Raw genomic sequence first — 15341 nt, 5'->3', positions numbered from 1 at the left:
TTAAATGAAACCGAGTCAGCCTATCTTCCATATTCAGGCCCTAACGCTACCACACATTTTTATTATGAGATCTAGTGCAGCAGTATCATAGTTCAAAGGGTTTGACTTGTTTGACCACTACAGTCAGTTTAAACACTGACAACTTGAAAGAATTATTTACCTACAAAATGTTCATTTGATTCTTAATGACTCAACCCATGTAACCTTGAATTCTTGAAGAAAACATGTATCTTTCATGCAAGTAATGAATTTAAGTTTTGGGCCATTTAACAACGGCAACACTGCATCAAAACTCTCACACAACTTGTGAAGTATAATCCAAGTCTCAATTTCATTCACAGTTCCTTCAAAATACATTTAAAAAAACATGTGTATTTTTGCTTGAATCTTCTATTTAAAAGAGGCATGCCTGCACAAACTTCAGACTGTCTATGCAGAATTGTCTTAAATAGTAAGGGAAATACTGAGAATACAACTGGATAAATTAGACATTAAATTAACTACTTTCTATTACATATACAAAAGTTATGGGAGTGAAAATGTTTGGATATAGTTTTACTGTTGTGAAAGTTCAGCCCCATATACTTTCATTCAAGACAAGTCTTTTTTAATTATTCGTTCACTATAGGCATAAGGAAAAAAAGAATTCTCCTAGAATTCAAGGTAATAAGTAATTCACAAATATTCCTTCTGTTGGCGAAGTATTCCTTTAATCCCAGAAATGAACCATGTTGGAAGTTTCTACTGGGAAGCATCTTCAAGGAAATAAACTGATGTATTATCAACAATAATCTCTCAGCAGACTTCCATACCATAAATGAGTATCGTCCATTACAGACTTTAAACACAGAGGCCTCCATCTGAAGCCTATGATGATTTGGATGTGCTCAGGCGCCCTCTAGAGGTCAGATTTTATAGAATTGCAGAAAAAACACACGCAAAGCATTCTGGGTAATCACCAACTATGATCTTCATTGATAAATAAAACTTATTTAAAGAATGTGAATCAAACTGTTGTAAGAGAGTTGGTTTATAGATTTAACCCTATTAAAAATAAACAATTTAACATCATATACAGTAGATCTCAAAAACCTGGAAGGTGTATGTATACATGTGTATTCTTTTTCTAATAATCTTACATTTGCACACTTCAAAGTGATTTCCTGAATTACAGATGCAGTGTGTAAGGAAAGGCAAAGGCATTGTGCACGTTCCAGCCTCAGACATTCAATGTTCACATCCTTGTGCAGCATGTGGGTGAAAGGACTTAAATGAGAGCTGCCAATAAGGGTGGCTTGGCTTCAGACTTGTCCCTATGGAAATGAAATAAATAAGTGCAGACACAGAAACTTCACACCTGGTGGTACAGATGTTGATGGCACAAAAACTAAACCTCCATAACAGTCTACATCAGCTTCTTGGGATAAGGAGTGACCATTTGACAAGATTGTAATGATGTCTCTGAAACCATAGGTTCAAATAAATCAACGGTGAGAAAGCCATTAAGAGTGAAATATAATATTAACTGTACATACGATTTGTAAATGTTCTCTCTCTTGACGTTTCTGATTTATGATCATTGAGCACCCACTTTTTAGGTAAGTGTTTTGCAGTTTTTGTTTCCGCTCGTTTTTACAGTCTTAAAGTGAGGAAAAGTCATATGCTCAGTTGCTGTTTTGAAAAAATCAGCTAATGACCAATCTTTGGCCTCTAACCAGTGATTCAGCCTTTGTTTGCTCCTTAAAACACAAAAAATAAAATCATCTTCAACTGTCAAAAACAGTGCAACACTTGCAAAACACTCTGAGGTAGCACTCTCTCTCTCCCCCTCTTTCTCCTCCCTGAGAGTTGTAACATGCAACCCCAGAGAGGCACCCGCCAAGGTGCTGCATCTATTTCAGGATATGCCGAGATTCACAAAGAGAACGCCTGCCATGGTCATCAGCACTATCATAGTCAAGTCCAACTTTCTTCCCTCCTTCCACTTCTTGAGGTTCTCCTTCTCCTGCTCCAGCAGGCGCTGCTTCCTGGCTCTCATGTCCTTCTCCCTCTGCAGCTGCTCCCCATAGTGAGCCTGATAAAAAGCATCGAAATCAAACATGGTCTTCTTCCCAGTTTGGGAGAACTGCCTGGTTCTGTAGTGTTGCTGATGTGGGGAGGCTGATGATTTGTAAATGGTCTCTTTAGAGGAAGGTCTCCCTGCACTGTGAACATCTGACCTGCTGAGGATCCCACGGTCATACTTCCTCCTGAGGCCAATGTTTCCCAGCACTGTGTAGGCCTTGCTTATATCAGAGAAGCGCTGCGTGGCCTCATCGTTCCCTGGGTTCTTGTCAGGGTGGAAAAGAAAAGACTGCTTGTAGTAGGCTGTCTTGATCTGGGACTGTGTGGCACCAGGGGACACTCTGAGAATGTCGTAATAAGTCGTCCTTGCTCTGTTCATAGTCGGAGCCTCCTCTGAGCTGCGGTCACTCCTCCAGCTGTAGCTTCTGGTAGATACCTGCATGGTATTAGGATGGGCTTTCAGACGGCTCCACCTGTCTGACCGCTGCCCTGACCTGAAAGTGTCAGGGTGGATGAAAACAGCTCCTCTGCTCCAGGATGTCATCCTGCCGGGCAGCAGTCTCTCCTGCTGCCTCGCTGAAAGGTACAGGGATGTTGTGTGAGTGTTAAGTCTCTCTCTGATACACCGGGATGAATCCAGCTCCAAATACCAGACATAGCGCAAAGTCCCATTAGTCTGTGGACTTTCACTTGTTGTCACTCCGGAAAGTTTCTCTGGTTTGAGTCGTGTTGCTTTGCTTCTTTTCACTGGCTGAACTTCAAGATGTTGGTACCGGGTTGACTGCTCTTTACACCGGCTGTCACTGAGGGAGTTGACTAGCAGAGGACCGGGACTCTCTCCGGTGCACGCCGACCAACTCTGGCTGTTTCTGAGGGCAGACAGCCGGTAAGCCCCGGTCCCCAGTCTATGACCGACCTCTGCCATTTTACCGAGAACGGAACAGTGAGCTGGCCGGAAAAAAACATGCAGCATCCGGAACGTCAAACGACGAGCAGCCAATCAGAGTCAATGTTTACAGGAAGTACTTTCATAGTCGGCCAATCATTTCGCAGAAAACGGTTCCATAACTTTTAGCCTACTGATATATAACCTTCCATAACATGTCTGGTATTGCACTAATAATAATAATAATAATAATAATAATAATAATAATAATAATAATAATAATAATAATAATAATAATAATAATTGTATAAACTAAATAAAAATGGTACTGAAAGGGGCAATTCAGCACAATGAGTTATTTAGGACTAGTACATCCTTTCAGTACTTTAGGCATACTTGATTGGTTAGATCAGATGACCTAAGATTTTCATCGTCACAACTACAATGTAGCTATGTTCGTATGACAAAATAAAAAACCTTGAACCTTGAACCTATACTTTTCCTTAGGTAACATTTTGTTTGAAAGACTTTTACTTGTAGTATTTTTACATTTTCGTATTTTATTTTAAATAAAATACTTCATCCACCACTGCAAACGATACACTGGCAAAAATATATATAGTAGATATTTAACTAGTTCAAAATGTACCTACCTCTTTGACCAGTAGATGGCGTCTGATTTTAAGCTGCTTTTAATACATTTAACGAAGAAGTACTTCTTACGTCGCTTGAATGTGATGTCATTGTTCTTCACGTGTGGACCGTAGGCTATCACAACACTTAGCTTGTTGATGAACAGATATTACAAGTTAACTCTTCATCTTTAGATACAAACACAGACACAAGGAGAGTCATGACCTCCAACTGCCGGCGACCTGAACACACAGCCCCTCCCGATCTGGTCAGTAACCCGGATTATTGTAGTTTTCAGATGCTAAGCTAACAGCAGCAGTTTGGTTCTTTAAAGGGAACCCTTGGTATAATAATATAACACTATGAGCGTTTTAATAGGGCACGTGATGTTGACTTGATGATTGGCTAACTATTGAGTAGTTAAGTTATTGTTGTAATGGTGTAATTAACTAGTTTAGTATTTTTTGATCAACGTTTTGTGTCCTGTCTTGTGAATTGAAGTCGTTTGTAATTGCTAGATATAGAGAACATAGTTCAAAGGTATTTTGGTAAAACCAAAAGTTACGAACATGCTTAGGCCTACATTAAAAAAGCACGATGTTCTCACTGATTCTAACGTTATAGCTTAATGATCACGTCACAAGCTGAATAGGTGAAAACAGGAAACTTCCTCTGGTCTTTGCTGCAGGTTAATAAACATCTAGGAGGACAACAGGTTGTGTGAATTTAGTGAGTCAGGAAGAGTCAAGAATGAAACTCATTTTTGGAATTGTCTTTATTACACTGAATTCATTCTTTGATACTTAAATGTCTGTTCACATTCTAGAAATGTGTTGTTGCAGTGACTGACAGGTTATTTGTAGTTTTATGTTACTACTTAGGTCTCATTTTGTAAGCGAAAGTGTCTTATAAGTCTAAATAATATAAAAATGACATAATGTAATGAAGATACACAAGACACACATTTAGATGTCTGCTGCTGACAGATGTTTTGAACAGTTGTATTTAATTGAAATGTTAATGATGTGCTCTTATCCCCATAGTTCTACAATGAAGTTGAGGCAAAGAAATACTCTCAGAAGTGAGTCTGATGAAATGTGTGCATAACTTCCTTTATCTGTGGTCCCTATGTTCTCAGGACCCCATCCTATTCTATAAGTAAATATGTTTTTTTCTATAATATGAGCAGCCCAGGTGTATTTTGTAAATAGAAATCATTCAAAAAGACAAATAATAGTTTGGGCAGCAGATACATTCAAGAGATGCTTCAAAGAAAGAAAAATAATAATGGAGCAGGGTGGTTAAATCTCAAACCATGAACGTTTTACTGGGATACGGACACTGCTAAAAGCCCCACACTAACCTAAAGCTAGTTTGGATTAAAATTTTATTTTATTTTATCACAACATCACACAATTAGCAAGTTAGGGAGGCGATTGTCTGTGTTTTTAGTGTATACATTCACTTAACTATTTAAAGGTGTATGTATACAAATATGTACAACTTAAGGATGGATATTCCCTTCCAAAAGAACATCAGACAGGGAATATTTTTTTGTTGTGTGTTGAGACCTAGCTTAAAATCTATTGAACCCAATATCAATTATGATGGCACTTAGACACATTTAATGTTCACCTTCATAGTTTAAAAAGGGCCAGAAGTCACATATTAACCGTTGCTCAAAACTCTGTGTGTTTTGTTGCGTCACAGCTCTCGAATGATTGAGATCCAAACCCAGATGTCCGAGAGAGCTGTGGAGCTTTTGAACCTTCCCGAAGGACAGCCATGCTTCCTGTTAGATGTGGGGTGAGTGACACTGACTTTGTTTGTTTGTTTGTTTATTTTTTTGTTTGGCTAGTTAACAGCACTGCAATAGTCTCGCAGTGTTTGAGAATTACCTCACCTTTTTTATTTTTTCTATTTTGTAATGTCCAGAATCCACTTATTATGTGAGATTGGGATTTTAAAGACTTGTCTCTCTGTCTTTTTTCTCAGGTGCGGCTCTGGTCTCAGTGGAGACTTCCTGTCGGAGGAGGGACACTACTGGGTCGGAGTCGACATCAGCACTGCAATGCTTGGTAAGTTTAAACTATCACCTTCAACAGGAAGCAACAGAAGCATGGGCTGGATTATGAACCGGTTTAATATTGATATTAAATAAACCTTCATCTCATCTTTCAATAGACCTAAAACAATAAGTGTGTCTTCTTTTAAGTTCAGTGTTTTGCATGTTACACAAGATACATCAGAGGTTTCAGTTTTAAGCCTCTAAGCGACATTTAAGGAGATGTCGGCACAGTTCTAAAACCTTGATCAAACCCTGTCTTTCCTGTAACAGATGTTGCACTGGACAGAGAAGTAGAGGGAGACCTTTTAGTGGGGGACATGGGCCACGGGATGCCGTTCAGACCTGGGACATTTGACGGTTGCATCAGGTGAATAACAAAGCATGACTTTTGAAAAAAAAGAAAAGAAGGTATCCTATTTCATTTTTAATCATTTCTGACTCTGTTTTTCATTTAACGTTTGAATTATTCCACGTCAGCATCTCTGCTCTGCAGTGGCTCTGTAATGCCGACAAGAGGTCACATAGTCCTCCGAAGAGACTCTACACCTTCTTTAGTACTCTCTACTCTTCTCTGGTAAGGTTTTTATACAAACTTCCAGATACCCTATTTCAAAATGGAGACAGTTCCTCTTATTGTTCTTTGTCTTTCAGTCAAGAGGCTCACGTGCCATTTTCCAGCTTTATCCAGAGAACTCAGAACAGGTGAAATAATGTAGTGCATAGTTGATATGAAATATGGTGTTTTTTCCAGGTTCATTTTCTTACCATCAGTCTTCTTCCCTCTCTAAAGCTTGAGCTGATCACGACGCAGGCCATGAGGGCAGGTTTTGGTGGAGGTATGGTGGTGGACTACCCCAACAGCAGCAAAGCCAAAAAGTCAGTACCTTTCAGAAACTAGGCTTTTATTTTGATATATTTAGCTGCAGCCCTCTTCAAGTGATTCCCTCTTAATGTCCTGTGAAATTAGCAGCAGTGTAATTGCAACAAAAGGCTAATTAGAACATATTGAATGAACTGTTTGTCACATTAGCCTCTTAATAAATGATCACACATTAATACGGTTGGCCTGATTTACTCCTTCACTTACACACACATTTATTTTGTTTCCAGGTTCTTCTTGTGTCTGTTTGCAGGAGTTACCGGTTCTCTTCCCAAAGTAAGAAACAAAATATTTAGTGTGTTTCGGGGCATCTGTGTTTCATTATAGCTACATCATTATAATTGTTATCTTTTTGTTGGTCTTTTCAGGGATTGGGAACGGAAACGTCAGACAGAGCTGTATCAAACCAGGTCCAGTATTCAGGAAAAAGGTAAAGATATTTAGACAAATACTGATTATTGTAAGAGTTTGAGGAAACTGTCATCTTAGTTGAAAGGAGACGAGTTTGTTTGACAGTGTTTAACAAGATTTATTTTGTAGTAAATGTAATAAAAAAGATGCAGAGTGATGAGATGTACCCTGAGCATCAAATGAATATTGTGAAACTAGTGTGTTACTTACTGCTGGAAATCTGCATCTAAGGCCTTTGTTAGTACCAAAACATTTTGTGAATTTCATACCTATACATTTTAATGAATTGTTTGCAAACTGATTACTTAATTTGCTGATTTTTTTTAATCTTTTATGAGAATTTTTGGAAAATCCCGGCCCATTTTTTGGAATGAGAATATTTGCTGGACAGAGCAAGTCATTTATAATCGGGCTCCTAGAAATTGTGATCAACTTTTTAAATGTAATCAATGAATAAAAAATGTTTTAGTGGCAGGACCACTTTCTTTATTGATTTGTTTTAAAACAGCCTTGTAAAAAAAGGTCTTGGCCCTGATAAATGCAGGTTGAGTCATACCTGCTTTAAAGAGTCCTAAAGACCGAGAGAAATCTCCAAAGGGTTGTCGTCCTGCCTCACTTAAAACCTGTCAGGCAGCTTTTCCTCCCTTTTACATGGTGATGTTGAAGTTGCTCCTATTGATTAAATCAAGATAATTGATGGAAAAACATTTAGCATAAGATCTGAGGAGTTTTGGACGTGGTTTACCACAAAGGCCACGGTGCAATTTAAATAAGCTAATCATCCACACTTTGTCTTTGTGAAGATGTCGTTTTAAAGGCATGAAGGGGAAATCAGCGAAGAAGGGACGCGATTGGATTTTGGAGAAAAAGGAGAGGAGGAGAAGGCAGGGACGGTATGTACAAGACTGTGGTTTAAACTCTTCCAGGACAAATAATTGTATCTTGTGCTGAAATATTCAGGCTCTAAATAATGTTATATCATTAGGTTAACTTAACTGAATCCCTGATTGGCTGTAATCTGTAACATTGCTGACGCCTTCTCTCTCTGCTTTGTGTTTGATTTTCAGGGAGGTTCGAGCCGACACAAAGTACACTGCACGTCAGAGAAAACCTAATTTCTAGCTCTGACTCATGCAGCTGTGCCTTCATTAGCTCTCGCCTGTACCACCCTGAACACAATCACCATTCAAACTGCAAAGTGTTTGGACGTAATTGTACCCACTCTTTAAAACAGGTGGATAAGATAAGAAGTAAAATGCTATTATGGCTGATCCATTTTACATCTGGTTGAGTGTATAGCAATTTTTCTCACAAATGTTTGTCAAGATTGCACTCTCCATGTTCTGGTTGGCTGGACATGGACAGACATCTGTAAAATCTGGCAGAGGAGAAAGATTTAGCTTTGACGGCAACAATAATCTCATAGAATTAAAACAATTATCATAAATTATCAAATGTAACATTTTCGATATCTGTTTATTAAAAACCTATTAAAGATATTTGTATTATACTCACTTTTATTCTCCTGAATATAGAATCAATTTAACTAACAAGCATTGAGGTTGTTAGTTAAATCCCTCCTTTTCGTAATCCTGTGTCACAAAAAACACTCTTTTATGGAGATATGAGATGTAGAAAATGACAATACACTTGAAAGTTGTCCTATAATAAACTGACAGCTCATTATATTATGAGGAAGGTTACAAAAAGGAGAACGTCTCGATGCCCAAAAAAGTTTTGCTCATAATGGGGAAATGGAACCAAACAAAGTAAACACATTGCTGCTGCAACTACTATTACTTACGTTTTTGTTATGGTTTATATAAACTTTATTGTATAAAATAATAGAAACATTTCGACAATTGATATGGTAGCCTACTTATGTTGGGTATGAAGGAAGAAAACAAAATATACTATAGTTATGGATACACTGAAAAATCCTAGCTAGATGTATGATGGTATCTTAGAAATGACTTTATTACATAGTAGTAAAAGCAATTCTAAGAAATATTTCAAAGTCGGTAAGTAGGCTTTTATGTAAACAAATATTTAAATGTTGAGGCCTTTCGCTGTTTCCATATGTGTGCCTCTCATAAGGCCAACAGAGGTCGCTGTGAGCTTTGGCACGAGGGAAGCCATCCACCTGGGCGTTATCTCTGAACCTGCTCAATAGATAATCAAACCCAACACAGATCCACCAGACTCTCTGAGAAGGCGGTCATTTACTGTCAGTCGTGCTTTCAATATGTTGGATTGACTTTAACGGTAACAAATCAACTTAAAGCGGGGAATTATTTAAAAAGACAGACTAATTAGTGCGGTTTATGGAGGAAGTTCAGGGTGTGTAATGGGTTAACGTCGGCAGGCCTCTCCTCACCTTTAGTGCGCGTCACCCGGCTCCGTAAAGTGGTCCCACCATCCACACCGAAGGGGCGAAACACCGCTGCCAGACGCGCACCTCTCCTCGGTCTGACTCGCATCATCCTGCCGGTCTCCGCCCCGCTGCTCCATCACCGCACGCGAACCACAAAACACCGGGAACTGAAGGAATAAGTGTGATTTACCGCAAACATGAAGGACCGCATGCAAGAACTTAAACATGTAAGTTACTGTTTGATTCTTTTAAACGACCACTATCCACCTGCTCGTGGAGTAGGCTAGATGGTTTATAAAGACGCTTCTAGATGATGTAAAAGCGTCTTCTGACGGAACAGAGCTGTGTGCGCTCACTGAGCAACAGTTGTGACGCTCAGGGGTCTGATGGAGGCTGAAATGTAAGGTTTTATAACAGACAACAGACCCTTATCACTCCTGTATGGGTAAAACGGATGAATGATGTGTGATTTTTAATCCAATTAAAAGTCATTTCCTCCTCAATCTCGAACAAAAAAATCGCTGTTATCTGCCTGCCTAAATTCTTTAAGCAATTTGTATGCTATTTCATATCTGGGACTCAAAAGCGAGATTAAAGCATATACATTCCTTTTAATTAATATTGTTTAATCACGATGTGGTCTTTCATTCAATATGCATCAATGTCAGCATTGTGTGCAATCTATTTAGAATCAATTAGCTATTCAGAAACAGTTGAATTGTTAATTGTGTGCCCTGTGAGGAAAAATATTATAGTGCATTAATAATTGTTCTGTGTGTGCGGTTTGATCGATATGTCCAGCCATGGGTGCGTGATTTGAAAAAGGAAATTGTTCCCAGCTCGCCCATTTCACCTAAATGTCAGCCCTCTGCGCGTCACAGGCGCTCTCATCAAAAACCTTTTAACCCCCCCCCCCCCCCCCCACACCGAGCACAATGTGTTGTCCTTTCTGACATTACTATTGATAAAAGAGATGGGGGTTTCATTGTGAAATATACTTTTAGTATCTAATCTCCGCAATTCTACCCTCATCATCTCCAACATATTCATCCTCGTGAAAATCGTGTGCGTGTGTTTTAAAGTGACCACTGTCAGATCTATCTATGTAATTGGCAGTTACCCTGGGGAGTCAGTCGGGCAAACAATTTACGACTTCTCAGTTTTTAGTGAAGATCTAGCAATGAATTGGCCTCGAGGGATACAACAATCATTTGTGTGATGTGCTGTGCAGGGTCGGTGTGTGCGTGTGTGTGTGACTCAACAGCTTCACTGAGAAATCAGGATCAACTGAAATGTAATACCGGTTGCTGATCATATTTTATTTTATTATTTTTTATCATATCATTCATGTCTGAGAATTGGCAGCTGGAGCAGGCCCAGCCAGACCAATTTCATCAAATACAGACCAAATAAAATTGAAGTGAATTGCATGTCACAGACCGTTATTTCCCACCAGCACTAGGTTGCTATTGTTTCCCATTTGCAGCTACTTGACTCTGATGCAGATGTCTCAGTGTGTCAGGACAGCACATTACAACAGCACAGTGTCAGATTCATGGGATTGTATTTAAATGGCTGCCTACTGCCTAGGGCTGCAATTAATCATTATTTCAATATATATTAATGGGCTGTACAGCTCCCAAAACCTGAGCCTGCTAAGTCTAAGTTTATTTATTTGCTCATTGCAGATTTGCAGTTCTGTTCTTCACTTAGACTTCATCTTTAACCCTTCGCTTCCACCTACCCTTGCTGGATTGTCACTGGACTTTGTATCAGATTTTCAAACTGGAAGACGTGTGGCTTTTCTGGAAATATTTGTCATTAAATCAATGAAGAGATGAACATGCATAAATATATTCATTAAGAACACATTTGTGTTGCAGCCTTGTGCTTCATTCATCAATAGTTATTATAGCTTTAATACCTGGAGACTGGAGATCATGTAAGCCAGTTTTGGGTTATTTAAACTGAGTCTACGTCTACAATTTGCCACTTCTGAGAGTGGTAGTGAAAACAACTGATAATGCACTACAATTGTTTCTGCACTAATCAACTGTGGTTGTTTTGGGGGGATAAACACAAAATGATGTTGTCTACCCTCCATACACGTCTTCAGCTGTGTACACCTAAATGTGGCCTTTTATCACAAGACACCCCCATCCGAGAATGGTCACAGGTGATAGTGCCTGCATGTTTGTCTTATGGTTAGTCTCTAGTGGGTCAACTGGCAGCCCAAACCTCATCTCTTCTATTCAGCTGCAGACAGTGATTGCTCTTTTTGGTCTCATTGGCGAATTCTTTGAAGGCCCCTCTTTGGGCCTGGCCTCTGACTCCTACTTCCCTCAGGAGCTGTGCAGTTGAACAGGTTAGAAAACCCCTGCTTACCAACTCAACTGGACACACTTTTATATTCCTGCCTCGAGTACCATCTGCCTAATGACGAAGACACACCAGCAGGAGTGGCAGCAGAGGTCAAGGTCTGGCATTTCCCAGTCTTTAACTGCGTTTAGATGGCATGAGCTGAGAGACAACTTCTTAGTCCTCCGTTTCTCTTCTTCCTGGATGTTGGATGGTAGGTGTGGTCTAGACATTGCCATGCTGGTTAGTCTCTTGCCCTCAAGTTTAGCTATTAGACACCTTAGTTCTTTGTTTTCTTGCCACGTACATCACACTTGTGCTAGGCTCGTTACCGATGTGTTTTAAAGGGCAGTGTGATTTACTGAATGTGATGGTGGAAGTATTGACTTTTATTCGGAAAGTGATTCAATTAAACTGCTTAAACTCTCTCTTATTCTGGAAGGTGACATCTGGCCAATATCAGTGCTGTTACTGAATGGATTTATTTTATTTTAATTTGTTACATTTGGATTGTGTACTGTTTTCTCCATTTCATTTGGTTTGTCGAGTTTGAAAATGTGTTTTTTTTGTAAGAGTTGCTTAAATGGTTGTAATAATCAGTAATTTCAGAAAAAGTATTACAAAGATATCACATCATTTTCACATAAAACCAAGATAACTGAGCTTTACAGATTGCGTAGCTTCTGTGTCTTTGTTTTGAAGAGTCACACTGCTAGTTGAATCACCCTTTTTATGTGTCATTCTGGCAGGAAATTGAGTTTTGCTCATGTTTGCGTGGTGGAGGTTCTGCCTCAACATTGTCCATATGCATATAAAGCTACTTTATGAGCTCAGCACCTGCCTATGACTCTGCTCTTCCAGAAGCTCATTAGATTGCTGCCTAAAAACTGTCAGTTTCAATAACTAAAAGGCTCATGCAGCCTCTCCTTACCTCGTCCCATCATTCCCAGTCGGCCAAACTTGATTTAGTGACAGATGGCGCAGATGAGAGGTTTTTCTCAGTAGTCTTCAAGCTCTGGAACCTAAGGTTGATATCTGGTGAAAAGTTTATTGCAGATTTCACAAACATCAGGAACTGTTATCAATCAAATGTGATTGTTTGTATCTGAATTACTTCCTGACGTTTTATCAGCTCTGTCTCTTTCTTTTTCTTCCGTCTTGCCGTTTGATTGACCGTATCTGCCTCTTTATCCATCTCAATCTCTTCTTAATAATACCTGCTCCTTTCTTTCATCCTCTCGGTAATGCTGAGTTTCTCCATTATTGCTCTTTGCTCTCGTCCTATCCGCAGTTTATCAGATGGCTGCCCTACACCCTTTTCTCTACTTTCTCCCTTCTGTCTGCTCCGTGCAGCCTTGCTATGCAGTGTATTGGACTAGGCAGCTCGTATGGCGGGGTTCTCACTGTCTTTGCCTGTTTGGCATTAGCGTGACATATCAACTAATAGGATGGATGTGAAGCCCGACTGAGATATTCTATGTCTTTTACACTTTCATTTCAATATACTATCCCCTATCTTTTCTCTTCCACTTGTTTCCATGTCCTCACCTTTTTCTTCTGTCCTTGACCTGTGTTGACACTTTGTAAGTGACGCAAACAGGGAGAGAAAGAAAAAGCCATGCTGCTGACTGCTGTTGAATTGCACACTGTGTAGAGGGTCAAAGGTTTTATTTATCCTCATTGAAGATTCAAGCCTCTGCAAACAGTTCAGAAACCAGCAACAATCTGGTTGTGCTCCACAGCTGGGCTTTTATCCTTTAAATCAGACAGAGAGAGAGTGAAACGGCAATGCACTGTCACCATCCTACATTATCGTTATTAGTCGTGAGAAAGGCACAAGCATACGCATGTTATTCATCAACGTATAGAGGCTGCATAATAGCAATAATGAGCTGTGAAAGGAGTGTGACTGACACCTATCTGTTGGCTGCTAATGGCTATTTTTTAAATGTGAGAATGGTAGACCCACTTAATCATCCTGAACTAGGCTATTCTTATAAAGTAAGGCCTGACATGAGGGCTTGTGTTAATGGACGTTTCTTGAGCTGACTTTTAGCTTTTTTCTGAAAATCAATGGGTCATTGTTTCTTTTTCTCATAAAGACTAGCTGCTCCCTTGGCATTAGCTAATGGATATCCTGATAATAAATAAAGACGTTTCTGTTATCAAACTGTATCCGTCTGCTTGAGATGAGCTTTAAGTCCTCTTTGATACTGCTTCTAAAATGTAAATTATAATTTGCAGACCTCCCCTTTCACATCATTGTATAATCGATGACATCAGAGTAGTTCTTCAGATAACGTCTTTTATCACAGATACTCGTCGGAGATTAAGGCTAAGAAGCCCTAAGTAGCCGTGTTTGACTTTCATAGGTGGTAATCTTTTATAATGATTATATATACAGTATATATACTTGCTAATGTGAGGCTGAACAGGGACTTTTAACTAATCACGCAATAAAATACATTATTCACCATGTTCCCCACCTTCCACAAAATGACATATGTATTAGCATTTACCAATCTGGTGGCTTGATTGACAGAAACATGTTTTTTTTGGTTTAAAATATCCGCTTGCAATAGGTTTTTGACCTCTTGGGGGCAGCGAAAGCCGTGAACAACAAACTGACATATTATCACGTTTGAAGTTCGTTAGACAAGCTAATTCTTATTTACACTTCTAGCAGATACAAGGAATATTATCATATATTTGGAGTTACATATGAATTCACCTTTTTAAGCTACATGCTTCACTAAGTTCACCTGCTCACTGTGTTTCTCGGCTGTTTGGGGCGGAGCAGCTAGCACATGTTGGCCTTTTACAGGTTTTTCAATGAAAACATCTGCCTGTTGAAGCTGAAAACATTAAAAAAAATAATTCCATGGCTTTTCTAACTAGTCACACTATATCATCCTCACGTCCACAGAAATCCTAATTCTAGCTATTTTCTGAAATGCTCTATGCTGGTATGAGTTTTTTCTTGAGAGGACTGTTCTCTTCTTTAGTTCAACATTTTACAAATATTTCAGAACTAAAACAGGAATTTAATTCGTCAGTTGACAGACTATTAATTGGCAACAACGTAGTTAATTGATTGATTCACAAATATTGTTGCAGTTCCAGCTCTGCCTTTTTTCTCTTCTAAACTGAAACTCTTTAGGTTTTAGGGTTTTTTAGACATCACCTTGGCAAATATAACATTTTTCAAAATGTTGTATTTCTTTGCCTCTTTCCGCCTCTATTTTCTTTAACACTTTTATTGGCTTTTCTATGCATTTCTTCTCCTGCTGTTGCTGCCCCCGTTGAATATTTTCCTGCCATGCATTGTGTTACATTCCCCCATATCTCCAATATAATTGTGTTATCGGCACACTGGTGCTATCATAATCCTTCATGGTCAGCGAGGCTCTCTGAATATGTCCCACAAAAAAATTGGGGGAAGGGTATGGGGGGTGATCTGTTATTAAAGTTCAGCTGAAGCTTCTGACATTTTCACACACACACACACACACACACACACACACACACACACACACACACACACACACACACACACACACACACACACACACACACACACACACAATGAGCAACATACAAGTAAATATCCTCTATTTAGTGTAAAAGGCCAGTCCTCTCGTCAGAGGAATGACTTATCAGTGTGAGA

At 39.2% G+C, this 15341-nt stretch overlaps 3 protein-coding genes across 8 annotated transcripts in view; 2 read left to right on the top strand and 1 right to left on the bottom strand.

Moving 5' to 3' along the window:
* Nucleotides 1-1012: 1012 nt before the first annotated feature.
* Nucleotides 1013-3027, bottom strand: dnajc30b (DnaJ (Hsp40) homolog, subfamily C, member 30b). Its single transcript, XM_079676581.1, has one exon. The coding sequence runs from the start codon at nt 2987-2989 to the stop codon at nt 1898-1900; it is 1092 nt and encodes a 363-aa protein (XP_079532707.1). The 5' UTR covers nt 2990-3027; the 3' UTR covers nt 1013-1897.
* A 643-nt stretch (nt 3028-3670) lies between these two features.
* bud23 (BUD23 rRNA methyltransferase and ribosome maturation factor) lies at nt 3671-8441 on the top strand. The gene is made up of 12 exons (XM_079677946.1): nt 3671-3851; nt 4627-4664; nt 5294-5389; nt 5579-5661; nt 5922-6018; nt 6129-6225; nt 6303-6353; nt 6442-6527; nt 6762-6807; nt 6900-6961; nt 7746-7835; nt 8010-8441. The coding sequence occupies exons 1-12, from the start codon at nt 3804-3806 to the stop codon at nt 8062-8064; spliced, it is 849 nt and encodes a 282-aa protein (XP_079534072.1). The 5' UTR covers nt 3671-3803; the 3' UTR covers nt 8065-8441.
* Nucleotides 8442-9124: 683 nt separating this feature from the next.
* The window catches only part of stx1a (syntaxin 1A (brain)), a 46145-nt gene continuing 39928 nt past the window's right edge, over nt 9125-15341 (top strand). For all 6 annotated transcript variants that reach the window (XR_013807932.1, XM_079679612.1, XM_079679608.1 and 3 more), the window contains exon 1: nt 9125-9543. Coding sequence is in view for 5 of the 6 variants with exons in the window: in XM_079679612.1 (XP_079535738.1) it covers nt 9514-9543 (30 nt within the window). In the remaining variant the exon portion in view is untranslated. The remainder of the gene's footprint in view (nt 9544-15341) is intronic.

The sequence above is a fragment of the Notothenia rossii genome (assembly GCF_949606895.1).
Source record: "Notothenia rossii genome assembly, chromosome: 4".
NCBI classification, from domain to species: domain Eukaryota; kingdom Metazoa; phylum Chordata; class Actinopteri; order Perciformes; family Nototheniidae; genus Notothenia; species Notothenia rossii.
The sequence above is the reverse complement of the archived record's forward strand: the minus strand, read 5'-3'. Positions and strand labels throughout refer to the sequence as shown.